The following is a 27,029-nucleotide window of genomic DNA, read 5'->3' as shown; positions in this document are numbered from 1 at the left end:
AAAAACGCGATTGCACGCGCTACAAAGTGCGGTAAACCAACAGCCCCATCCTTTTATTCTTTTTGAGAAAATGGCTGAAGCATCAATCAACGCTATCAGTGAGGGGTTGAAAGACCTTACAATATCCAAGTCTAAGATTAAACCAGCTGGTGGAGAGATAGGTCGCGGAGCTTATGGCAGGGTGTTCACAGTAAAGTATTGTGGACACATTTGCGCCGTCAAAGAGATTCACTCGATCCTCGTGGAAGGGGTAGGAGAACAAGAGCAGAAAAGCGTCAAGGAAGGTTTTCTTCGCGAGTGTCACCACTGCAGCGTCTTAAAGCATCCAAATATCGTTCGGTTTTTAGGAATCTATTATCCGCAGAAACATTCCAAGATTCCCGCCATGATCATGGAGTTGATGGATGAAAGCTTAACCGCCTACATGAAGAAGCTGCCGAAAACCGCCCTGATGAGGAAAGGCTCGATATTGCTTGACGTAGCTGAAGGCTTGAGTTATCTTCATGCTCTGACGCCTGCAGTAATCCATCGTGATTTGTCCCCTAATAACATCCTGTTGAAGAAAGGCAAGGGAGAAGTCCCAGTTGCTAAAATTTCCGACCTGGGAGTGGCTAAGGTGGTGAAGGCTGACAGCAGAGCCACAAGGAGCAAGCTGACCAAAGCTCCAGGAACTGTGGATTTCATGGCTCCAGAAGCTTTACAGCCGATACCAGACTATGGTGTCGAGTTAGATGTGTTCTCCTTTGCAGGAATTGTGCTGTTTGTTTGCACTCACAAATGGCCAACTCCAACAGCCCAAGTACTGCTTGATCCTGAGACTGACAAACCCATAGCATTTACTGAAGTTGAGCGTCGACAAGAGTATCTAGATGAGATGACTGGAGAAGCCAAAGGGTTGAGGCCACTGGTAGAATCTTGTTTGAGCAACAACCCAGCCAAACGTCCCACAATTGCAGAAGTGTCTACAAGGATTAAGGTATGTGTTGTAATATAAAATGACCAAATATAACAAGAATGTTATCATATGTACCACAAGTGATATATGTTTGAACCCTATATGTGTTTTTGTCCCATATATACATGTACGGGATGGCCATATGCATGCATACAAGTGTATCCGTATGGGCTGGGCATGCACGTATTGGCTGCTCCATGTGCATATAGAGTGCCAATACATGTTTGGGACGGCTGCTCAAAAGTATACTTGATTATGTCTAATTTAACTGTACTCATGGGCTCTTCAACATCATATTCCAACCATAAAATGCATGTGAGGTCACCCCACCTGAGACATAGTGTATAAAGCAGGGTGCTGGAGACCCCCACAAAGTTTACCTGTGAGTGCATAAAGTAATTAAAATAGATCACATGAATAGAGAAGATGCATCAAGTGCTGATGACAATTTCACTGCTGCAGCTCGCCATAGGCTGTTAATTTAAAACACTGGTTGGATTATTGCCATTAGTGATTCACAAGAAGTAGATTCACATGCCAACATGATGAAATGATCACGTATCTTCCTTGTGCAGAGATTGTATTCAAGTTCTGACTCCTGTTCCAGTTTTAACACTAATTTTATTGAAGTGACAAGGGTGCAAGTTATGATGTAGCAAACACCTTTAGTATGTAGCTGTTTTAACATGGCGCTGGTAATATTGAAAAAGAGCTACATGTACTTCTTGCAATGTTGATTGTGATCTGTAATGTTTTCATTGCCAACTGAGTATGTACGTGTGTTGCGTGTAGCCCCTCTTCTTGCTGTTACTGTACAACAGCAGTGGGGTCCTTCTCTAGTGTACTTAACAATGGCGGATCCAGGATGGGGCATTTGGGGCAGATGCCCCCCCCCTCTCCACCTTGTGGAGGAGCCAGCCATGCTTCTGATTAAAATAGCTAGTAAATTTTGTCAGGCCAACCAAGATCAGTTTAAAACTCATGAAAATATGCACATTTTACTAGCATTTATTACAAATTCACCTGAAACCAAAGCAAACTGAAGTCAAACTAATTGTAAAATAGTCACTCAGCACCTTCGTGTGTACTAAGCGCCTCTAAAAATAATTACCGTGTTGCTGTTATTTAAGACATTCAGAGCCTTTTAAACAGTTTAAGACTTCACAACCATCTGAAAAGGCCAAAATGGCAAAAATTAACACTGAGACACCACTAAGAGGTGATTATTTGCTGCTTCAAAAAAGCAGCACTGAACCATAAAGAATATGGCTCTCCCCATACATGCAACCACCTACAACTTACCCTGTTTGTGCCCCTCCCCTAGCCAGCTCCTGGATCCGCCCCTGCTTAAGCTGTCTGGTAGTGCTTGCTAACTGCCGAACAACTTGTCAATGTATCTGCTTTAGAGCAGCGGATGATTTAATTGATAAAGCAATTACTGAAATTAACACAATGAAATAAAAATAACTGATATTATTACAATTAACAGTGATGACTGAAGGGATTAATTTGTTGCATCTCTCATGTAATTTGGCCAAGGCAGTTGTTGCATTCTAGTGCATATATACACAAGTACACAAATTTTTTTGGACTTTTCAACTAGAGTAGGGACCATGGCACATAGATAAAAAGCACTTAAACAAGTTGGAGTAGTGCACGATATAAAATCATAGTTAAACAATAAGAAGTGTTATATCCCTACTGTGCTCCAAGATACCATAATAGAAATGTACAGTACGTAGGGATATAACACTTCTTATTGTTTTCATATCGTGCACTACAGCTTGTTTAAGTACTTTTTATCGATGTGCTATGGTCCCTACTCTAGTTGAAAATTCCAATTTTTTTTGTATGTTTGTTAACTTGAACTCATGCATACCGTATATGAAAAGGTGCCACGCACCCCAGCCATATCAATTATTGTCTGAAAAGTGAAGTATCCATTGTCAGCTATGTTCAACTCGTTAAACAGCTTTTTGAATCAAGAACTGTTCGAAAAGCACCCGTGCAATCCACACATACTGAAAGAAAGAAATAGTGCCATGCGCCCCAGTTATATCAATTATGGTCTGAAAAGTGAAGTATCCGTTATGCTTCATTGTCAGCTATGTTCAATCTGTTACACGGCAGTACGAATCAAGAACTGTTTGAAAAGTACCTCTGCAATTAAAATAGCCACTATAGAACAATTTCCGTTACGAAGGGAAGCCATCACATGTTACTGCCAAATTGACACTTTTCACTGTCAGCAAAGATGAATTGGGACACAAAGGAGGACAGTGGTAAGTCCATGAAGAATGCATTGTACATACTATAGTATGCCAAAAGGCACCTCTTGGGCTGAAGCGACGTTGAACAGTGAAAAAATCAAGCTCGTAGCCTTAGCTTGCTTATGCTTGTCTGAAGGCATTAGTTATTAAGTCAATCGGTAGAAAATTCCATTAAATATTTTTTTTAAATTCCATAGCAACTTGTCGCAAGCATTTCGGGTCGACCTGAAGGCTTGTTTGGGCTTAGTTTTGCCTAACCAATACTACCTCATCATTGTCAGGGAAAGTTGAGGCTGGTTTTTGGGTGTTGTTATTTTGTGGGCCACGCCTACTCCTTTGTGATCCCTACTATATAGTACTATCATACTGTATGATAGTTGCACTGAGACTTACAGTAGAATATATATATAGGGTTGTAATCAGTATTTACAAGCAGTTTCTGTGTTACAGTCTTTGTATATAATTATGTGATCATTGTTTTAATGTGATTTAGAACCTTGCAATTCTGAAAGTGTCATCAGCATCTGGGGGATGCACCAGACCCCTTGCAGGTGAGTCTGTCTTCCACTTCAGTAACCTCTTCCTGAAATATCTTCTTATGCCTCTATGAAAGTGTGGTTCCTGTTTCCAGAAAGGTGATCCATATAGCCAGCAGTCATCAATGCAACAGCATCATATAGCCAACAGCATGGTACTCTGAGACATCATGTAAGGTCATTCTATCCCACTAGGGACCAACCAGCGTAAAGAGGCATTGGGCAGAGGGGGATGCAATATATACAGCATTCTCATATGGAGTGACCTAGCTAGTACAAACTATGTTGTACTATTATACTGCCAAATCTTGAGTCCAACCTCCTACTGTTCAGACTGCTTTCCATGCATTAGCAACTTTTTGCAGGTACATCCCTAGTTAACCTAATGACGATATCCATGATGATGTTTTTTGATGATTTGTTGACATCACAAAACAAAATGGCAGTGCTAGTGTGGCGGACTTGATATTGGGTAAGGTATAGCATTTCACTATGATAGTGTTGAAAGAGGGTGAAGGTGAAATATACAATTGTGTGGATGCATTTAAGAATTTTGGTCTGCTTTCCTCGTTGGAACCTGTTTTGCATTGTCACAATACGTTTACTACTTCTTACTTTATTATCACCTGTTCTCATGTGTAAACAGGTTTATGTTATGCTACATACCTTCTAAAAACCAGGTGCTTGTGTATGTAGCTTTTACAAATACCATATAATTGATTATTTTAGCTAATTATGCAATTATGTATTTCAAAATTCACTAAATAATTTGTAATTTGTTTTTCAGTTAAAGGAAGATTGTTCACAACCTCACAGGAAAGTTTACCTGTGCGGAAGTTTAATACAGACAGACAGACAGACAGACAGACACACACACACACACACACACACACACACACACACACACACACACACACACACACACACACACACACTGTAATACCCATCCGTAGATGATTGCAGTATCCTCTGGGAAACTCCTGGATTGGATAAGATCACTAGTGGGTCAGGGTTACATTGCTTGCAAAAATGTGATGCCTGGTGAGATCCTCCCTCCTACGAAAGGTCCTTCCACAGGAATAGTGAAAAGAGGAGGAGGAGGGTCCCAGGCTTCCATTATCTAGATGTTATCTACTACAAAAGTGTTGATATCTTGTCAGGTCTCCAGAGCGCTTAAAAGTACGTCCACATGTACAAGTAAAAGTATGAGTTAGAGAGGGTCTGCCGGTAACCCAGGCCTCCCCAACATCAACACAAAAACAGATTTGTCCGCAAATTGTTGACCATTTTTACACACGCGCACACACACACGCACGCAAAAAGCACTAGTGATGCTACAATATGAAAATTTTATATCATGGGACTTATATCACGATAGTCACAATATATATACCACACGTGTGGTTGAGATCAAAAGCGCCGCACTGTGGTATATATCATGCTTTGTGGCTATGCTTACCATATATGGTGTAACTTCACACATTTCGCGAAATCCTTATCTAAACGGTAAACAAATCTCTTCACCTGAGCAATTTTCGATGAACTCTTGTCTCCTTCACTAACTCTTGTCTGCTTCAATAATCATGAGTAGATGGGCATGGCACCGCTATAGAGTCTAAAATGCCTGATCCATCAAGGATTTCAAGTCTCTAATACTGACAAGCGCCTAGAATTATTCACCTGAGCAAGGAGGATTTTTGATTAACTCTTGTCTCCTTCACTAACTCTTTGTCTCCTTCACTAATCGCGAGTAGATGGGAGTGGTACTGCTAAAGAATCTAAAACGTCTGATCCATCAAGGATGTCTACTCAACAGGTGCTGTTTCACTACAACTTGCTATCTATAACCGTTTCATTCACTGGGGTGCAGAATATAACAGTTATAACACGATATGACAAAAATATACACACGAGCGCCTGCAGGGCGCAAGTACGTATATTTTTGTCATATCCCTTGTATATAAGCATGTTATAATTATAAAATGTATAGTGAATTGAATATTTTAATGCTTTCACAGGACAAGATTTATTCAGTCAATCAATTATTCATCACCACATGTTGCCAGAGAAATATCCTAACATTTTGCAAATATCTTTTCACTGAATAATTTCTTTTATCACAATATGGCTTTTTCTCTATCATAATTTCATGAAATGTTTCTATCATGATTATTATGATATCATGATACGATATAATGTAGTATCACTAGCACACATACACAAAGATAAAACCATTAAAGCAAAGCAAAGTAAGCCTACAGCATTCATGTAAAACACAGCTATTGCCACCCAGCGAACTAGCACTGGGATGCCTGTGCACCATTAAGGTGCTTGAGCTGTGTGCAGGCACACCCTCCCGACAGAAGGACCATCCAGGTCTCACAGAGAGACATCACAAAACCTGTAGTTCCACAATGACCCTAAGTGAGACAAGGAGGACAGCTGGACATTTGCTTCCCCAGTAAACACTAGTTTGATGTTTCAGCTGGGTGGGCTGCTTCCCCAGATGACACCAGGGCACCAGGTCCCCAATATACAGCTGGGTATACTGGAGTAATGTGAGTAAAGTTTCTTGGTCAAGGAAACAACAACAACAACACCAAATTGGCATCGAACCTGGAACCTTTTGATTACCAGGCTGATGCTATAGCCACTTGGCTATGCTGCCTCACGCACACAAAGCATAGCCTACAGCAGCCATACGAATCTATCTACCTATGATTGTCCGTACACACTCATGTGAGCAAAATCGTTAAATAATGGGAAAATCAGCTTTTACGTAAGAAGTAAAAGCGAAATGAAGCCTGTATTAAATTTCTGCACAGGTAAACTTTGTTCTGAGGTGGTTTCTTTTTGGCGGTCTGAAATGCGGGTGTGGCGACTTTCCTCAGACTTTGTAAATCACCTTCCCTTCGGGGTTTTACAGGCATTTAACAACTGAGAAACAATGGTGCAGGCCTCGTAGACTACTAGGAAAAGTCTATCCTTCAAGTTGAAAGGGGGCATATCCCTTACGTACGCGAATGAAAATGAAGAGCAGCTTTGAGGCTTTGTCGAGAGAATTTGTGGGAAAACATGATAATCAAACTATAAACAGTTTAAGATACTTCTGTGCGTAATACGTTGGTAAAGGCTGTTTGTTTAACAAGTGCTTCCATAGCAATGCATAGCAACGTAATTGAAAGAATTACAAAAATTTCATGAATTGCAAAATATGAGAATTACACACTAATAATAATGTATTATTGCACAACCAAATTGAAAAACCCTATAGGAACAATAAAATAGTAATACATAGTTAATTCCAGATGAGTTAGCTAACTGCATGGCACCTGGTTTTTAGAAGTAGCACAACATCAACTTATTGTTTGCAAAGTGTTAAATACCTTAAGGTGACTAAATTTAGCGATACACTAAATTTAGCGATTTTGTATATAGGTGAAATTAGTGCATACAAAATTTAGCGATTTTATGAATTTGTGAATTGATGTAATGAATTAAGCAGGTTTAGTGTGTACTAAATTTAGCGGAAAAAACCAAATCACTAAATTTAGTATTTTGCTAAATTTAACTTACATGATCACCTTAATGTACACTGTTTTAAGGACTGAGTGTGGTGCCTTACTAGACATTAGGTGGCCTACAGTTCAAATCCTGGGGTAGGAGGGATTTTTTTCCTTTCATTGACCCATTTTCTGTTTCACCTTATCAGCTAAGTTAGTTCTCTATTCAGTTATCATCCAATTTTAGTATATCAGGCAAAGGCTACAGCACAAGTTGTTGTCAGACCTTCAGTGCTGGACACTGTAAAGCTACCAATAATAATAATAATTATATAACCAAGTACTAAGAATAATACGAAACGCGGTTAAAATTACGTCATAAATAAATAAATAAATAATTAAATAATTAATAATTAATGTTTGAGAAAACTACGAGGCCTAGAGACATGAACTAACCGGGGATAGATTCGCCTGTGAATGAAGGCACAAACGTATAATCATCGCTCCTGTTTGTGCTGATGACTTGACCATACGTGTAATTCTATATAACGCCCAGTACCACACCCTTGCTTAATTACTTACATATTGCGCGAAGAAGATTAGTGACGCCCGTGCAGGAGAGCCAGAAGCCACTTGTGTAAACAAGAAGATTACAAGTAAGTTTTTATGTTTGTAACATCTCAAGTCTCCATGCCAGCTGCCAGTGGATTCATTCATGTAAATAAACAATACAAGAAAACATTAAACTGACATATGCCACGCTCTTTACAATAAGCTTACAGTTACATATAAAATACAAGTAAACAATTTTGTCTTGTGCAGCTGGCATGGCGAACTTTCTTTGTGTTGGTGTCAGGCAATTCAATACGTGCTTAATCTTTCTTGCCTTCACCTGGCGTAGCTACTAGGCTCTAGTGGCTTGGCTGTCTTCCTTTATCTGGTTCATCTGGCTTGCATACGCCTACAGCATTGTGTAGCTATCTCCTGAAAGTTGTGTATGCATAACTATGGTGTGTCACCCATCACTGTGCCATTGCTACATCACTGATGAACCTTACTTAGCTCTAGTTGATGTTGATATGCATTGCTGTATATTGGCTAATAATTTTTATCTGCATGGTGATGTTGCCTATAATGTATTGCTGCATACAATACTGCAATAATGTATAGTTCTCTCCTGTATGTTTTGTATACATATACTTTGTACACATCACTGTGCCATTTATACCACACCGATGATGTACTGGCACTTAGCTACTGGTGGCCTTTAGTTACGATGCCACTATTGTGTTATATCTGTCACTACTGTGACATATTGAGTTGATTTGGGGATAATGCATTCACCACCTAATAGCCTCACCGGGGGGCTGTCACGTTGGTGTATGTACTTGGTTGTATGTGACGCGGTCCTAGTAATAATAATAATAATAATAATAATAGTATATTTACATGCAACTTCAGAGTTATGGACTCTTATCATTTGGATGGTTCCAACTAAGGTTTGGAGGTACCACTGTGCACGTATGAAATAATGTATTGTTTTTCCTTGCTAAACAACATCCATGGAACAGTATACACATATTAAGTATGGCCTTTTAAAAGAGTTTTTGGCAAATCTGAAAAATTCCATCATAGATCATCTGCTTTCATTTAAAATTAACTACCAAAACGTAATATGGCTGACATACACTGAATCTATAATCCTGAACAGCATTTGTGATAGTACTATTTAATAAATATTACGTTTAGTTTGGTTTACAGTTAGTTTTTAAAACCCTGGTGATATTTGCTAATATGCATATTTAGTAGTACTCATGATTTTGTGGGTTGCTGAGTTTGGTCAAGTGCCTAATTTGCTACAATTCTCAGTAAGATTTGTAAACTCATAAATGCTCTTAGCGAGGCCATATCACACCATGTGTGAAACATGTGGACATTATTGTCATTTTAGTAACAAAAGGACCCAACCATTTGGTGTTCCAAAGCAGATGTTTTTGTAATTCTGTGAAGAGCGGCAGTAGCTAAACTTGGCACATACTTGAGAGTTTTGGACAGTGACCAGTTTTGGTGAATGTTTTTGTTATACTGTAAGAGTTTGCCCATAAAAAATGGACCTTCCAATGACGTAGTAACCACAGTAAAATGGGTAACACATGTGCTTGGAATCCTAAATTCATAGTTGATCTCTACAATCATTCTAGCTATAATGTGGTGATAGGTTATCAGAAGTACCATGCAATTTTAGGTATTGTCTATGAGGCAGGACCACATGTAGATGTGACTCAGAGCTATCTTCTTTCTAAGCATCTGTGATGTGTGAATGGCTTGTTGGAATGTACTGGTGTACATCTTAGCTCTTTATATGCAAGTGTTCTTGTAACCCATAACACATCGCTGCATACATAGCAACACTGTATACTTTGTACTGTGTAAATATCGTGTGTACATATCACAACTCTGATATGATAGCTTGGAAATCAGATATGTTATCAAAGATAGAGTTTGTTACTGTGACTATTTTTATGGGAATTCAGACAAAGGAGTAGTTGTAACTACATTTAAAAGATTTAAGTTGTTGGTAGTATGTGAGAGTAACGTATGGTGACTGTGTGAGAGAGGTACTGGCTTCTTGACACCAAAAAAATTGTGAAGTTGCATTTTAGTTTGGTTTCCCACCTGGCAGTAGTGCAGCTTAGTTGCTGCTTCTATTGATGTACTTTGTGTTGAATGTATCAGGGATTTAACTGTAGTTCCTTGTGTTTTCAAATGAGAAAACTGCCAATGAAGCACTTATATTTTTGAAGGGGTTGGACTTTTAGTTGGGTTGTATGTGTAGAGAACACTTGTGTAACCAAGTGTATTCTAAAGATTATTTGAGCATATTATCTGTTGCTATGGGATTTATATTGGTCCTAGTGAGGTGCCTGTCTGCATAGGGATAAATGATGCTATAAAAACAACTGATGGTGAAGGGTAGTGTGCTTTCCTCTCTTGTTTATAAGCTAAATTACTTCTCTGTTTGCAACCGCTGATGCATGCTAACTTCATGTCATGGTACATACTCTTATAATGATAATTTACAACGACATTGTTTACGTGCTCTGTGTGGTGATTATTATGGAATTTTAAATGCTGTTTTATAGTCTTGTTTATCACGTAAAGGCCTCAACAGCTCATGTCTTTGGTTTCATGGATCTGTGGTCATTATTGTTCCAACTATGTTTTAGATGAGTTTTATATGTATTATTTTTAGTATTGTTTAAAGTTTACCAACTGTTGGACAAATAATAGAAGCCCGGTGCACTATTGCAGTCCACATCATGTCATCCTTGGTGTCCTTGTTTCAGGAATGCGCTATGCAAATTTGACCTTGTTCATGAGCATAGTAAGGATGTAGCATTTGAAGCTGGTCCTACTTTAGACACTGTAATTGTGCACATACATTGCTCGTGTTGATACACAATCCCTTCATAGTTTCTGTGGTAGTTTACTGTGAAGACATTCATAGGCTAATTAGTAATTACAGAAGTCATTCAACTGTGTCTCTGTAAATACCTAAAGTTGCATTGTTGTAACTGCTTACAGAATCTAAATTTTTCTGGAGTGTGTATAACAGCTTCATGGTTCTTCACATTATGATGGGATAGGGTACCAAATAGACTTTTCTAAATGGAAGATGGTGTTTGGAAACTAGATATACAATTAGACAGCTGTGCTTGGTGGCTAAAATGCAGCAAAAAATAAAATGCAGCAAAAAATAAAATGCAGCAAAAAATAAATATGTACAAACGCACCATCCAAAGGTGATATCTAATAATACATGCAGTATTAGTGTTAGTGGCAATAAATTTTAATATATTAGCAACTCATGTGCGTGATTTGAAATTGATTACTGTCAACATCCTTTACTCCCATACTTTTGCTGCTACAGTTGTTCTTCTAAATTTTAAACACTGCCTTATTTGATACTTGTATGTGTACAGTAGTGTAGACATTTACACAGCTGAAGTGATTTAGTTAGTGGTTGTTTCTTTGTAAACATAGTGTCCTTTGTAAGTTGTCATGTGTCTCTAGACAAGGGTGCCTGCGTACTCACGTTACCTTATACTCTATGAACCGATGCATAGGTAATTTTGATGGACAAAATGTTTCCAGTTCTTACACAATTTTTAAATAAATCTTCAATACTTTCTGTCCTTGAAAAACAATGGTGTCTATGCACTACTATAACTAGACCATATATTCTTGAAAATATTTTCTTACTCTTACAGTACCTAAAAGATTGAGTTGATCAATTATATAAGTGGCTACAGTATATCACATGATATAAGTAAACCAAAGGTTGTAATAAAATGAAAAGGTTATTTGTCTAAGGTGATTGGCTGCTGCTTAGATACAGGAAGATGATGATGGCCTGAGCAACAATAATTTACATCATTACATTAAAATATTTTACTAGTGACTGTTTGTTAATGAGCTATAGGGTGGTTCATATCACTGGAAATGATCTAGTGATGTCATCATCACTAGCCCCCCTAGTGATTCATGATGTGTATGTGTGTCATACAGCATGCTACATACACTATGTACAATACAAATGCATACACTCCACTGCACACACACACACGCACACACACACACACACACACACACACACACACACACACACCATGGCGTTTATTACCTTAGTTCATTAAATCGATGCAGCAACTGTTTGAATTTGATCACCACCCAAGCTCGAAAACAATGCTGAAGCTCGCATTTTCAAAATTGATCATGGCACCACTCAAGTGCAGCTACTATTGTGTACCAAGTAATACTTATCAAGCAACTTAAATAATGGAAGGTACATATGTACTATGACACTGCCAGTACATACCTGGTTTACTGACAATCGTCATGCCACAACCATGTAAAATCCAGAGGATCCAGTTGACAACAGGTGGCTCAGCTTAGTAACAAAGCCCACCAAGCTATTACATGCAAATTAAGATGTTATCCCTCAGGAGGGACACACTAGTGACAAAGACACATTATGAAAGCATCTCTATAAATGGATCTTCTATTAAAATAGAATAACAGATGTTTACTTACATTGCCATACTGGTGTGTGTCAACTACATTCCTACAGTAACTATGCTGTAGTGTACAGTTAGTGTGCCTCACTGCAAGTGTTTATGGTAGCAGTAGTTGTGACGTATTGAGTGTATTCATTTGTGGATAGTGCATGTGTGTTTGTGAGGGGGAGGGGGGTCGGAGACACATTGTTCCTGCCATCCAGACAACTTGTAGTACCTACACTGGTGTCCCAATTCATCTATTTTGGCATGGCCTTAAAAATTTGCAGATCAAACAAAGACTTCGCTCTCTCACAGTGTTCATACTTACTTACACCTCCTCAGCAGCATGACACACCTCCTCACCAGCACAGCGCGCGTACACACACACACTACATACACACACAATGCACACGTATGCTGCACACACACACACACAATGCACACATATGTTACACACACAATGCACACGTACGCTATACACACGCGCGCGCGCGCACACACACCACACACACACACAAAGCAAAGCAAAGCCTTCAACTGCCCAGTGGCCAGCACTGGGGCACCTGTGTGCTACTCAGGTGCTATGAATCAGCGCAGGCATTCCCTCCTGGGGCAAGACTAGTAACCTGCAGAAGGCTGTACCATGTCTCACAGTTGAAGGTGTGGGTACCCAAAGTCCCACCTGGACCTTCAACTGCTATATGAGACATGGACAGTTGAGCATTTGCTTCCCCAGTTTACGCCAGGTACCCATTGATGTTACAGCTGGGTGGGCTGCTTTCCAGTTTGCACAGGCCACCAGGTCCCTGTTTTAACAGCTGGGTAGACTGGAGCAATGTGAGTAAAGTTTCTTGCTCAAGGAAACAACAACAACACCAAAATGGCCCAGCTGGGAATCAAACCTGGAACCTTTCGATTACCAGGCCGATGCCCTAACCACTTGGCTATGTCCCCCCCCCCCCCCCCCCCCCCCCACACACACACAGTGAGCCTATTGTTAACTGCTAAGCCATCACATGATAATGAACTAGTCCACATGTCACAAACAAGTGGATCCATTACAACATGTAGTCTTGTGGCCAGAGGCCATCAGACCAAACATGTTAACAAACTTTATTACTAAACATACTTCCAAATCTTTGTGGTCTGTGCAGTATATTTTGATAATAACTTGATTATCTGACAGTGCGTAGCTTATATAATTCCCCTTAGAGAATTTTCCTGTCCAAACTTTTCCTCAGTATTTTAGTGTGTTTCCTGTAACATGACTTGGCATGTTGCTAATGCCTTGTTATGGAATTACACTGTATCTTATGATGGCATTGCTTGATATGCAACAACTTCTTAGCAGGGCTTCACTGTTGTAAGGTTTCCAAGCCATACACTGGTTGTTTAAAATAGTTAGCAATCAATCGCTACGTTTTAAATGCTGCTTAGTATCGTGTCTCAGTGAGTTGTGATTAGCTAGGAGTATTGGAGTGGATGTAGTTACTTATCCTCAGTCTAGTTCTATATGAAACTGTACAAAGAGTTTTTCTAAGTGCTGTGAGACAAGCAATGGCTGCAGTAGATGTACCACTGAACTTGTTCTGGGGTAGTAAAAATGGTAGTAGTAATTCTCAGTTTTAATGGCAGAAGGAGGTCTCTATCTGTTTCTACTGGCCTATCAAACAGTATTCCAGGTACCACTACACCCAGAAGACCAAAACTTAGTAGATTGAGTGAATTTAGAAGAAGCTACAGCCTTAGAAAGAAGGAGCTCCTAAATCCTGAAGTTTTCTGTGAGGCTAAGGTATTACAATATAAGTACAGTTTCTGCAGTAATTATTATAACTTACTATATACACTCCTTGGAGCCAATACACGTGGAATATATGGGGCAATTTCAAGCCCCAATAGTGCTAGGTGGGGTCACACTGTTAGAATGGAGCCATATGGTCTAGCTAAATCCAGTGAAGATAGGAAAACATATATAGTGTATACATCGGCTTCCTATAATGGTACCAGAGCTGCAGTTCGAGAATGAATGCGTGAATATCCTCTATACTAAATACAGTATGTTCTATTCCACCCAAACAAAGAACTCTTAACAGCTCTCATTTATTTTTGCATTCTGTGTGGATTCATTCATTGTTCTTTTAAGTGTGTGTATGGTGCCCATTAATGCTCATGTATTAATATAGCTTTTACCTTATAAGGATATAATGCACCTGTTGCTTGTAGGTGCTTCAGAAGGGAATCATGCAGGAAATTCTAGATCGTCTTTTCAAGAACCCAAGCAACACTATGTGTGCTGAATGCAATAGTACAGGTTTGTGCCAAACAAGACAGTACAGTGAAATCTCACCTAATAGCAACCTCTTAAGTAAAACCATCTCATTTTAGTGACCATGTCCAATAGATCCCAAACATTGTGAAGGTGTACTTCATGACCTTATTCAGGCCAACCCAGACTTTTCACTGTACAGTGTATGTGTGAGACAGTGCGACTGATGTATGTTGTTTGTTATTGAGGGTGAGTGAGTTTTTAAAACATCAGTTAAGAGTTCCTTGTGTTCAATTCACTGTGTCCCCAGTATCAGTCACTACCGGTAGGAATATTAAGTATCAGCCAGTAAGCAGTTTTTCAAGGATGGCTTGGTGGGAGAGATATAAGCTTTCCTGTTGCCATCGAATTCTTTTCTTAAACAAACATGAATTTCTTCAGGCAGAAAACTCTGTAAGTTTATGTTGTGCATCTTGGTTGAGCTAAATTAAAATATCTTCTCAGGTGTAATAACAAAATTGTCAGCTACAGTTTTCTAGTTTGGTTTTTATTTTCAGTTACTATGTTATGTCTTGTCTTCCTAGTTACTGCTGTCAGCACCTGACACAAGGAACATTAAGTATAATCATAATTAACATGGACAGGTTGTCTGGCACTTCATAGCCTCAATAACATCAGAATTTATAGCCCATGGCAACAGTTATATCTTATGACTGCCCTTACAATGTTGTGTTCCAATTGTCACATTAAAAACATCTTCATCATAAGTGTTAGTGTAATGGTGTGCTTGATGTGAGGTTCACCTGGTGTGGGAAAGCTGTTAAATTATTTTATTGTTCTAGTATAATATCATATCGCTTTGCGTCATTGGTTCTGTAGGTACATGAGGCTATGGGTATTGAATGTGTGATGGGAATTTGTATATCATTTTGTATTAATATATACATGGACCCTGTATTAGAATTAAACTCTTTGTGTGTGATACAAGTCACCATCAAATGTCTCACATACTGGTATTGTATTAAGTGAGTGGTATAGCAACAAAGAAAGCAATCTAGTGTCACTTAAACTGCTTTTCTGCAGACTTCTAGAATGCACTCTGTATTAGGCATTCCTTTGTAGAGAAGTGTCCTTATTTCAGGTACTGTTGATATTGAGTTAGTGTACTTACCAGACTGATGTTATTTAGCAGTTTAGGAATTACATGTAATTGACATAATTATTATTCAATATAATGTGTGGGTTATGTGCTTAATAACAAAGCATCTTGTCTGCATCAGTTATTATATTATGTTAAGTAATTAAGTGAAGATATGTGTGGGTCCTCCCGTCATGGAGAAGCCTTACCAGTTACCAAATAATTGTGTTCTTCTAAATGGCATTTGTTAATACAACAATGGGTTATGGCAATTTGTAATATATATATTGGGGTTGACTGTGAGAGTTGTTCCATAACACTATGGAATTGTGGTCACGTGTTTTGTATAGTTTGTAATGATAAGATGACTTTCTTGGTAGTATTTTGGTCTCGAGATATAACCAAGCCAATTTGCTGGGGATATGGGCTGTTGCGTTTTGTCATGGACATTACCTTGGTAACCACAGCGGAACTTCACCACAAACACCTGGATGTTAAAGCCACTTTAAATAAAAGAGCCCTGTAGCTTTTGAAACATGTGCTCAACATTACTAATTGACTCTATCGTGCATACGTGCAGTGTGCAATATAATTAGAATACAAGTACAGAGTGTGTCAGCATTATATAACTACTAGTGGTGCATGCACAAGTGTGAGTCAACCAGTTCAGTCCATACAACAGCTTTAACTTGATTAAATACACAAACAATATTTTTGGACAGAGACATTTTGTCAAAAACTGTTCAGTGTTTTAGAAAGAAAGAAAAGTTAGTGCAATTGAGCTCCAGTTGTCTGTTGTATAACAGCAGACAACTGGAGTATAATTTCATAGTACTTTTTAGCTTTGTTGAAATATTAATCATTAATCAAATGCAGTAATTCTTCCCACCTGTTTATATACCATTTCCAGTTGGTTTTATAATTGCCATCTCGTGAATAGTTTAATCCAGCCACTTTGTAGCGAAGACCATAATACTGTGAGAGCTGACATTCTAATAAATTGTGTTGTCTTCGTTTTTTGGAGCCAAAACATGTTTTATTTATGTTACAATACACAGATGGCTCACTGTTCTATTAAAGGCAATATTAAATTGTGTGTTCACACACCATGAGGTGTGTGTGCATGCCGAGTGTTGGATGTGATGTTCACTAGTAGTTTGGAATGATTGTTTATGGTGGGTGGTTAAAGTAGAATTTTTGTTTGTGTAGATCCAGTTTGGGCATCAGTGAACCTTGGAATAATGCTGTGCATCAATTGTTCTGGTAAGTGTGTATCTTTGTGTGTAGTGTGTGTGTGTAGTGTGTGTGTGTGTGTAGTGTGTGTGTGTAGTGTGTGTGTGTGTGTAGTGTGTGTGTGTAGTGTGTGTCCATGTGTGTGTTGCATGCATACTATAGGTTGAAATATTTCAAGAGATTGTTTCTCATCAACTAGTAGATGTATTTATTACTACACACTACATACTGTAGTTTCACTTCATGTCAAAGAGGAAGCCATAGAGTTTACTGGTTCACTGTTGAAGCAAACAGTCTACACTAATCTCTAATGCATTTAGCAGTTCTCTTGATGATTTCAGAATGGCAATGCAAAGGTCCTGAGGATCAACTTCAGTTTTGCGCAACAGCGTAGAACAGTATACTACCTGTAGGTAATATCTTCAGTTTGCTGTAGTTTCACATAGAATGAGCTAGTGTATATTCTGGCAGAGCTTACCCGCCTTCAGACTAGAGCCAGACTTGTTGTTGTAAAGTGATTATTTGTTCTTAGAGTTAGCTTCATTTGGTTCCATATTGTGAACCTTCCAGGTGTTCATCGATCAATGGGGACTCACATATCAAAAGTTTGGTCAACTGAACTTGATCAAAACATTTGGACTGATGGTTTGATTGATGTAAGTGACAGAGAGAGAAGAGTGTTACAATGTTACAAAATGTTCTTCTACCCCTTACAGCTTATAGTGAACATAGGAAACAAGAATTCTAATGAGTTCTGGGAGAAGCATTGTCAGCAAAGTGAAAAATTGGCTGCTGATGTTGAAAGGTATGAAAGCTATGATGTTATACCTAAAACCCACAGTACAATTTTTAATGCAATGCTTACAATAGTGAAAAACGCGCGTGTGACGTCATAACTCAAACCCACAATCGAATCTCACATGCTAAGGTATATAAGCAGTGGCCTGTCCATGCAGGATAACTTACCTGGCACAGGGGATACCATGATCAATAAGGTGGTTCCCTCAGGTTGAGGCCAGTGCATTGCACCCCGCCTGGCTGAAGCCTGCGATCTCCCCAAACGTGGGAGACTCGGGTGCGTAATTTTTGTTAGTGGGGGACTGCGTTCGCGCATCCCCCATTATTAATAATAGAAAAAATCTGCATGATGATGACATAAATGTTTTTCGATAGTGTATATGGATAGTTCTAATAGACTTTGTCCACAATGGCATCACAAGATGGCTGCATAAAATGTACAGACACCTAAGAAGAAACTGTTTTGATCAATGATGTTTCGCTCATGAAGCAAGATACCGACTAGTAGCCAACAAGTATTGATATAAAGTAACAAAATCCATTGCAAATGAGCATTATCTCCAGCGTGGGATACAAATTGTTTATTGTATTGTCTTATATCCATACCTGTTGTTTAGAGCTAGGTATCTCCTTCTCTAGCTGAAATATGATCAATTAAAAATAATTTCTCCATAGAACCCTGTACATTAGTCCCCGTGCTCGTGGATAAAATCCATTGTCACCTGCAGTGCAATTTAATTAGTGTATTAACTATGTTCTAATTATGCATTACACTCACAAGTTCTAGACACAAGAGTACTTTTGATGTAAACAATGAAGGGCAACATTGTTTTCACCGATATTTTCACCGATATTTTCATCACATGTCGAGTAGGGATGCGGCGATTATGCCGGCATAATTTCGGGCATAATAGGTATGTGTGGGAATCAGGAATTATGCTAGCATTTTCAAGTGATTATAAAGCTTTAACAGTAGGAAAATCTGCAGATTGCACAATTCCGTTAAAAAAGATCGAGATACTCTAATAGAGCAGTCAGAAACTCTAATAGAACAGTCGCTGAATATTATTTACTATAATAAAGCAATCACATTGAAACGAAATACTCTAATACAGCAACCAGCAAGACTATTGGAAGCTTAAACATCAATAAAAATGGTCTGGTACAGCAATAAACTGGCATTATGGTAGCATAATTTTGGGAATAATGGGCAATTCTCAAAAGCATAATAGGTGATTTTCTGAGCACTGCTCAAAAGCATAATGCTCAATTTTTGGAGCATAATAGCCTCATGCCTAATGTCGAGTCTAATGGCCAATCAAAGTAGTGGGTATAGACAATAATGGAATTTAAAGTGTTTGTAGTGAAATTCCTTCTAAAGTACTTGATATCAAGTATCAGACTTTTTAGGTATTAGGGACGATTACCCGTGTCATCCACACCCCTGCAGTATTTTTTTTTGTTGTTGCTTATCATGTGTGGAAGGAGGTGTTGATTTCAACCCCGGGGGTATAAAGGATCTATGCCTGCAGTGATTAGTTTGAGGAGTGTACTTTGAAATTAAAAAGCATACTATGCAGTAATCTTTTACCTACTATGCAGTAATCTTTTAGCAAATTAATGCTCTGTTTAAAAATCATGTGTAATAATTACTAAAGCAAACATTAGGTAACCATCAAGTATCAAAAAATAGAATCATATCTCCCACCCCTAAAACATGGTGGGAGAGATTTCACGATGAGCATTGCTTATTGGACAAAAGCTTCTTGAAAGTATATGTCATCAATGTGCTAACAGTTTGCCGGTATACCCATTTTATCAGCAGCATAGACAAGAGATGATGAATGCCAGTTTGTTTGGATTGCTAGCGTCAGTTTTAGCAGTTTTGCATGTCACTGTCCTTCTTGTGCTCTAAATTCTCTTTTTTAACAGTATTAATTTGAAACTAATGGACAAAATGTTCATCTTTTTTAGTACAGTAGTGCTAAATCATGAAGGGGTTTGTGTGTTATTTAGCAAGGCCTCTTCAAATCCAAACTGTAATTCTGCTCATACCGTTTTACAATGAAAAACACTTTATTAAGTGTGAGAGCACTTTGTGCTACATTATTTTAAGAAACTTATCTGTATTTTGATGAGAGTAGGGAGGGGGGAAGTGGAAAGTTAGGTAAACATTCATTGCATGATCTCAAGCATTTGAATGAGACTTGGGGATGTGACAAAGTAGCTCATGATGTGGTTTTTTTCTTTTTATGTATAGTTCTAGTGCATGCTTTATTGATGTGTTTTTAATGTCTTTCTACAGAGATATTAGGGAGAATTTTATTAGAGCAAAGTATGAGCTAAAGGCATGGATCCCTCGGTCACCATCCAGTCCACCTGAGGTGTTGGGTAAACAGTTGTGTGAAGCAGTGAAGACCAGTAATGTTATGACTTCACTGGAACTGATTATTCGTGGGGCTAATGTGAGTGTGTGTTGGTGCATGTGTGTGTGTGTATGTGAGTGTGTGTGTATGTATGTGTGTGTGTGTTGGTATGTGCATGTGCGTGCGTGTTTGTGTGTGTGTATGTGTATGTGTGTTCATGTGTGTGTACTAAGTGTGTCTGCACTATCACATCCAATTGTTTATATTGTCTATGTCACTTAACAACCAGGCATGTGTGTGGGCAGTGATACATCTCCTTACTATGGTTAAGACTTCATTGTTATTATTTCCTCATACTGATGCAATAGACTAATACAACTAGCAGGGCTTCCTATCAGTAACAGTTGTGTGTATGTGTTAATTTCTAATCATTGTTTATTCATTGACAGTCTTAATATAGTGGGCTGGAATTCCATTAGATGCATGTGGGCTTTAATGCTCTTTTTGTTTGTAGGTGAATTTTGTAAACATGAGAATCAAGGGAGAGAACAATACTCGTAAGTTTGCTAAATGTTGGCTACTGTGATTGCAAACTGAATTTCATTTTTATCTCATGTCATTTATTTTTCTTTGCTCCTATAGCACTGCTGATAGCTAAGGAACACCAACAAAGTCTGCAAATGGTTAGTGAATTTTATGTCTTAGTATTTTCAGTTATTTGGCGGACAATATACTATTATTACATTGTATCCTATAGCGGACACACATATCACATTTATTTTAATAGGAACTACTTGTACAAAATGGAGCAACAATTCCAGGAAATGAAGATGAAGAATCAGTAAGGAAAATGCAAATTGTACAGCTGTCGTTTGAGTATTATTCTCCACTAACAGGATGAACCAGTCAATAAACAGGGTTACCTCTTCAAAACTGGAAGTGAAAGAACTGGTATGAAAAACCTTAATTAATGCACACCTTGACAACACATGTGCAGTGAATAGCAACATCACCAATGTACTATTCAGGGTCAATACATATTTACTTTGTATGCATACTTGCTCACAATCATGTGCAAACTACGTACATACAATTACACACTACACACACATCACAAGTCACAATGGTGGCTAGTAGAAATGTCTTGTGTACACAAGTCCTCTTTTATTCTAAGCAGCTTTTTTATCACCTCAAGGTGTTGCTTTTAGCAAAGTTATTTTTTTGAATAAACACTACAGTACATTTATGTGGTGTACTGTAGTAAGGTGCAGTGCTATAAGGCTACTTGTGTTTTGTCGTGCACAGGTTGGCGGAAGAGATATTGCTCTCTGGACAAGACAGGTTTCAAGTATTACAAGTCAGAACATGACTCCGAGGTGCTGGGAGAATTTCCAGTAGAGGAAATGTTGAGTGTTACTATAAGTGAAGACGACTCATTCAAAGACCCTCAGTAAGTCAGCATGCTATAAAAGTGAATTTGCAATAAACACGTTACATACAGAGTTTCTGTATTTCATCTCGGTTATGTATAATCTAATCCCCTGTAGTTATAAATACTGCTTTGAAGTAGCTACTGCAAGGAGACTATATTTGCTGTGTGCTGAAAAAGATTTTGAATTACAACAGTGGGTTGCTGCATTCCAGAAAGTAAGGAAATGCTACCTTATGTGCTGTGTGATTTATTGAAATAGATAAAATCATTAAATATTTATAAAATTGATACTACAGGTTTCTGCATGTGTTTGTATGAACATGCAATATTTTACATGTTTGTAACTTGTGCAGATAATTCCGACAAATGCCAAGGACATTCTTGGGTTTGGATACATCTATTACAAAGGACCAAGTGTAAGTTTTAAGCAATGGTAGATATGTGCATACAGTATTGAGTATACTGTAACTATCCCAAAGCATTTGTAGTTTTTAGCTCATTGTTGTTGTTTTTCTAGGGTTGGAAGAGAAAGTGGTGCACACTAAAAAGAAAGGAAATGTGTTTATACAAGACAGTGAGTCAGATTTTCACCAAATGTTGTCACCATATTGCTTACTTGTGTATTTTATTGCCTACAGCAAGATGAGAAGGAGATAATTGACCTTCATACAGCTATTGACCTCAGAGGACCGGACACTCAAGGAAGTTTTGAAGCACAATGTTCGTTCCAAATTGTAACCCCTGGAAGGTGAGTTGTGTAAATAAATTGATGTCAACCTTTATTATTTGTCATAATATTCATACTATTATTTGTCATAATATTCATACTATTATTTGTCATAACATTCATACTATTATTTGTCATAATATTCATACTATTATTTGTCATAATATTCATACTATTATTTGTCATAATATTCATACTATTATTTGTCATAATATTCATACTATTATTTGTCATAATATTCATACTATTATTTGTCATAATATTCATACTCGATTTATCTTTAAACATGAAACTTAAGCTTGCTGCTTTAAAAAATATCCCACATTTTATTTTATATGTAGTTTTTCCTTACTTTAACATTGCTATTTTCATAGTTTTGGTAACCTCATTATATGGACAGTTTCAGTCACTCATTCAAACAGTCAAAACTCTAAATCGTATTTGTGCATCTACTACAATCTAATCAATTTTGTTAATAGCAAGCCATTCCATAGCCGATTGATATGTGATACTGCTTGTTATTGTAACGTAATATTGTTTGTAATAAAGTAAGTTTGAAATATGATCCACTTTTTCCTTTCAGATTACATGCCCTCAAAGCAGACAATGGTAGTGAGGCAGATGCGTGGTACTCAGCACTGAGACATACACAGGTGTGTGGGTGTGTGTATGTATGTGTGTCTGCGTAGTGTAGTGGGTCAGTGTAGTGTGTATGTACATTGTATGGTATGTATGTCATCATTCTTGTAGGTATCGGGACTTCCCCTACAAGATCAAGAGCTCACTAATAGTGGTATACCGATCATTGTACACAAGTGTCTGCAGTTTGTGGAGTCACATGGTGAGCTGTGGTGTATTGTGTACAACGTAACTGGTAATTCTGCAGTGTACACATTTTGTGTATTTGGTGTTGATGGATATGTACTGTGAATGTACAGTAATTGGCCTCAATTATCCAAATCTCAATTAACTGAACCTCTGAATGCCAAAAGTGGTTGTTCTATTAGAGTATTTTGTCAATGTTTTGTGTAGAGTAAGTGTGTGTTCTATTAGAGTTATTAAACAGTGCTCTATGTATAATGTATAAATGAATCAGCTTTATTTTTTAATCGGAGCAATTTACTTACCTGAACTCTTTTCATGATTAAACTGGCATACAGGTATACAGATAAAAGAGTCTTAATTTACTGTGTTACATTAGTGGATTATAATAATCACATTTTGTCACAGGTTTGGATTCTGAGGGAATCTACAGGTTAAGTGGAAACAAAACAAGAGTACAAAAATTAATACTAGCATTCAACCAAGGTGAGTCAAGCAGAAGGGTTGCCGAGAATTGTAAACCAGATTAAAACATTCAATCCTGGTTTCTCTTCTCTTGTTTCAGATGCTAAGGGATTTATAGTGGACCCGGAGACATATTTAGTGAATGATGTGGTTGGTACACTCAAGCAGTTCCTTAGGAGTTTGCCAGATCCTTTGTTAACACACCATCTCTATGCTGCATTCATCAACGCAGCTCGTAAGTGGCAGAACTATTTGCCCTAGTGTATATATAATAAAAATTGTACTCAACAGAAATCCAAGATGCTGAAGAAAGAAGAACGCATATCCAATCTCTGGTAGAACAGCTACCAGCAGTTAATAGGGAAACTCTTAAACGATTGATAGGACATTTAAGAAAGTATGCAGATAACTGTGATTGGTTCGCTTTGTGTTTCATCATACTGCTGTTCGTAGGGTTGCTGATAATGCTAGCGTGAACAAAATGTCCGTAAGGAATATAGTAAGAATATTTGGTCCTACAGTAATGACGGTTGACTCTGACGAGAGTACTTTTGTTAATGCCAACTATGAGTTCTGTGTTGTGGAGTCCATGTTCCGTCAGTATCACTGGATGTTCCAGGTGTGTGTGCGTGTGTTTTCATTGTGTATCATGTACATGTACATTTTGTAGGTTGATGAAGATGAACAGAAAAAGGAAGAGGCAATGCAGGAAGCTATGAAGAAACTAGAACTTGCACAACAAATGCAAAGAATGGTATAGACTTGTAACTGTTAGAACAAGAAATGGTGTGATAATTTTTTTTTTTTTTCAGCACACAGTGGTGGACAGCAAGTTCTTGGTCACTGTCTTTGTGAATGGCAAAGATGGTCAGGCCTTTACTTCTAAGGTGTGATAGCAGTTGTATGTTACATTTATATATACATGTGAACTACAAATGCACATACGCACGCACATGCGCACGCACATGCGCACGCACATGCGCACAAACCAACATAACACACACACATATACATCAACTGATAATTGGACATTATAGCTGTTAGCTATTAAATTCTCGTTGCTATTTGTACAGGTTTCACAGGTCAGCACAGCAGGTCACCTAGCGGAAGAGACAGCAAGGTCTAAGAAGTTACCACCTGACATGTATGCTCTCTACATTGTGCTGGGCAACTCTGAAGCAGAGCGAGCATTACATCCATCAGAGAGAGTCCTCACCGTTATGCAAACTGTCCAGTGTGATTTCTTCTTCCGTCTAAAACTGAATGCATTTGCTGAACGTGTTAGACCTTATGTACGTGTACTATTGAAGTATTCTAGTACCGTTGTCATGTGTTTATATGCAGATGTCTGCAGTCTGTGAAGTTATATCTGTCAATCTACGAGAGAAAAAGAAATGGCGGAAATATCCATGTACTGTAAAGTCGAGTAAGCTTATTTTATATCGAGATAATAAGGTATGTCTTCCTACCTATTATTGAATAAAACTTGACTCAATATATTTTCAATTCAGATGAACCATGAGTTGTCACGTACATCAGTGCACGAGTTTGACATGTTCTTTGGCACAATGTCTGATGTGAAAAACCCAGCTCCCACTGGGTAAGAGAAGAGAAGATTATGGTGGCTTTATACTCACCCTGTGTTGCTTTGTTTTTGTTCAGCCACCAGTTGTACCTGAAGGCTAGGCTAGAAGAGCACTCTAAGTATATTTGTGCAGACAGGGAGGAGGATATGTTGAAGTGTGCAGGAGCCATTGCTCATGCAAAGGTAAGAGCAAATTATGTTACATTGTGTTATTATAGCAGAGATATTATCTACTGGGGTAATCGCTGGTTAACTATTGCTGTCACATTCCCTGCACTGCCTGCAGCATCACTACACACCAGGATAAGGAATAAGTGCTGTATAGTGGCATAATGAACGGTAGTGAAATAAAGTTTTTGCATATTCCACTGATATTCTTTAGTGTTTGGAAATGGGCTGCAGGTGCCCTAAGGATGCTTACTGGCAAAATTCCATAAATCCAACCATAGAATGTGCAATAACCAAAAAATTGTAAATCCGTTAGTGCAGTCCACTGAATAGTAACACCCCTAAATGGTTAGGCCATACTAAAATAATATTTTTTTGCATTACAGATTGTTTACACTTCTAGTTCATAGAGTGGAGTTACTATCTAAAGTATATGACTGCTCTATTAGAGTATCTCGAACTTCACAAGAAGTAGCTACTGAAATAAAGTGACTGGCTGCTAAAACCTGCAATGTTCGTGTTTCCTCAATGTTTGCTGCTTCTGCTAAAGTTTCAAACAAACGTATTATTAAGAGTTTTAGTGCTAGACAGTTTAAACAGCATGCAATTCAATTTGTGTAGCATACAGCAAATAAAATTACTGGTGCTACATCAATCAGTCATAACTCACTACTGAAGTAGGATAGACAGAACTTGCCTCAGTGTGTTCACAGGTGAATGCATCAAGATTTAATATTTCCATATATCCTGTGTGTGCAAATATGAGACTGTTTCAAGGAAAAAATGACAATAGTAAACTTTATTTCTATATTTCTACTACGTTGCAAAGAAGCACCCATAATTCACCTACCCTTTAGTGAACAGACACAAAACAAAAGGTATTGTTAAACAGACAAACCTGATCAATGGTGCATTTGATTTTGAGCCTTGTTTCAATGTGTACTGAAGTGTTAGAGCGTTCATAATGTTTTATGTAGCACGAGGTTTTTTACCCAGTTAATCATGAAAGGGTTATACATACAGCTATTACCTTACCAAAACTGTTTTCTAGACTTTTGTGAATAATGTATTTTACACAGTTTTGCGAAATTTTCATCCCTCCAAAATTTCCGATTATACAGTATCACTACCACTCTGTATAAGTGTTGTTTGTTTTCTATATGACTTGGTAATAACTTGGCCTGCTTCATTTTGTAATTTGGCATGGCCTTTAATGGTTTATTTACTGATATTGTTTTCTGTACAGTATCCTGAAGGTTTCCCAACTCCCATGATACCGGAACATCCCATTGTCGAAGAAATACCTGAGCCACAGCCAACAACAACAACAAAAGCACGGCATTACTCAGAAGAGGACAATTGTGACCCAGACATATATGTTAATGTAAAGGTATGTATAATAGTGTCGAAATGTTAACCTAATTTTCTCTTTTTTTTAGCTAAGTAAGAAATCAAAAACACTTCAAAACGAGCCATCAGCAGACCTATTGCGAGAACTATCTAGTAGGTTGAAGAAATCGTAAATCTTATTACAAAAACACTCTTAAATATTTTATTATTATATAATATTATTAAAGTTGCTGCCATTTGTAATCTTTAATGTTTGCTTGGTTTTTTGTTATGTGTGATGGTGTATTATTATTAAATTCTTTTTTTTAATTTGTACATTTAATAATATAATAGTGAAAAAGTATATTAGTGTGAA

General features: G+C 37.9%; 1 protein-coding gene and 1 non-coding gene across 2 annotated transcripts; both read left to right on the top strand.

Moving 5' to 3' along the window:
- The first annotated feature begins 66 nt into the window (after positions 1-66).
- LOC136239232 (arf-GAP with Rho-GAP domain, ANK repeat and PH domain-containing protein 2-like) lies at positions 67-27,029 on the top strand. The gene is made up of 29 exons (XM_066029960.1): positions 67-976; positions 14,548-14,635; positions 16,938-16,991; positions 17,532-17,617; positions 17,678-17,766; positions 20,065-20,224; positions 20,640-20,682; positions 20,768-20,808; positions 20,913-20,966; positions 21,022-21,076; positions 21,431-21,575; positions 21,673-21,772; positions 21,911-21,973; positions 22,075-22,131; positions 22,196-22,305; positions 22,868-22,937; positions 23,035-23,125; positions 23,515-23,592; positions 23,672-23,806; positions 23,863-23,968; positions 24,025-24,190; positions 24,242-24,325; positions 24,384-24,458; positions 24,645-24,863; positions 24,916-25,026; positions 25,083-25,171; positions 25,234-25,339; positions 26,571-26,714; positions 26,764-27,029. The coding sequence occupies exons 1-29, from the start codon at positions 71-73 to the stop codon at positions 26,845-26,847; spliced, it is 3,609 nt and encodes a 1,202-aa protein (XP_065886032.1). The 5' UTR covers positions 67-70; the 3' UTR covers positions 26,848-27,029.
- LOC136239661 (U1 spliceosomal RNA) lies at positions 17,920-18,082 on the top strand. The gene has a single exon (XR_010693562.1). It is a non-coding gene; the product is annotated as a U1 spliceosomal RNA (small nuclear RNA).

Source organism: Dysidea avara, chromosome 11, assembly GCF_963678975.1.
Source record: "Dysidea avara chromosome 11, odDysAvar1.4, whole genome shotgun sequence".
Lineage (NCBI taxonomy): Eukaryota > Metazoa > Porifera > Demospongiae > Dictyoceratida > Dysideidae > Dysidea > Dysidea avara.
The sequence above is the reverse complement of the archived record's forward strand: the minus strand, read 5'-3'. Positions and strand labels throughout refer to the sequence as shown.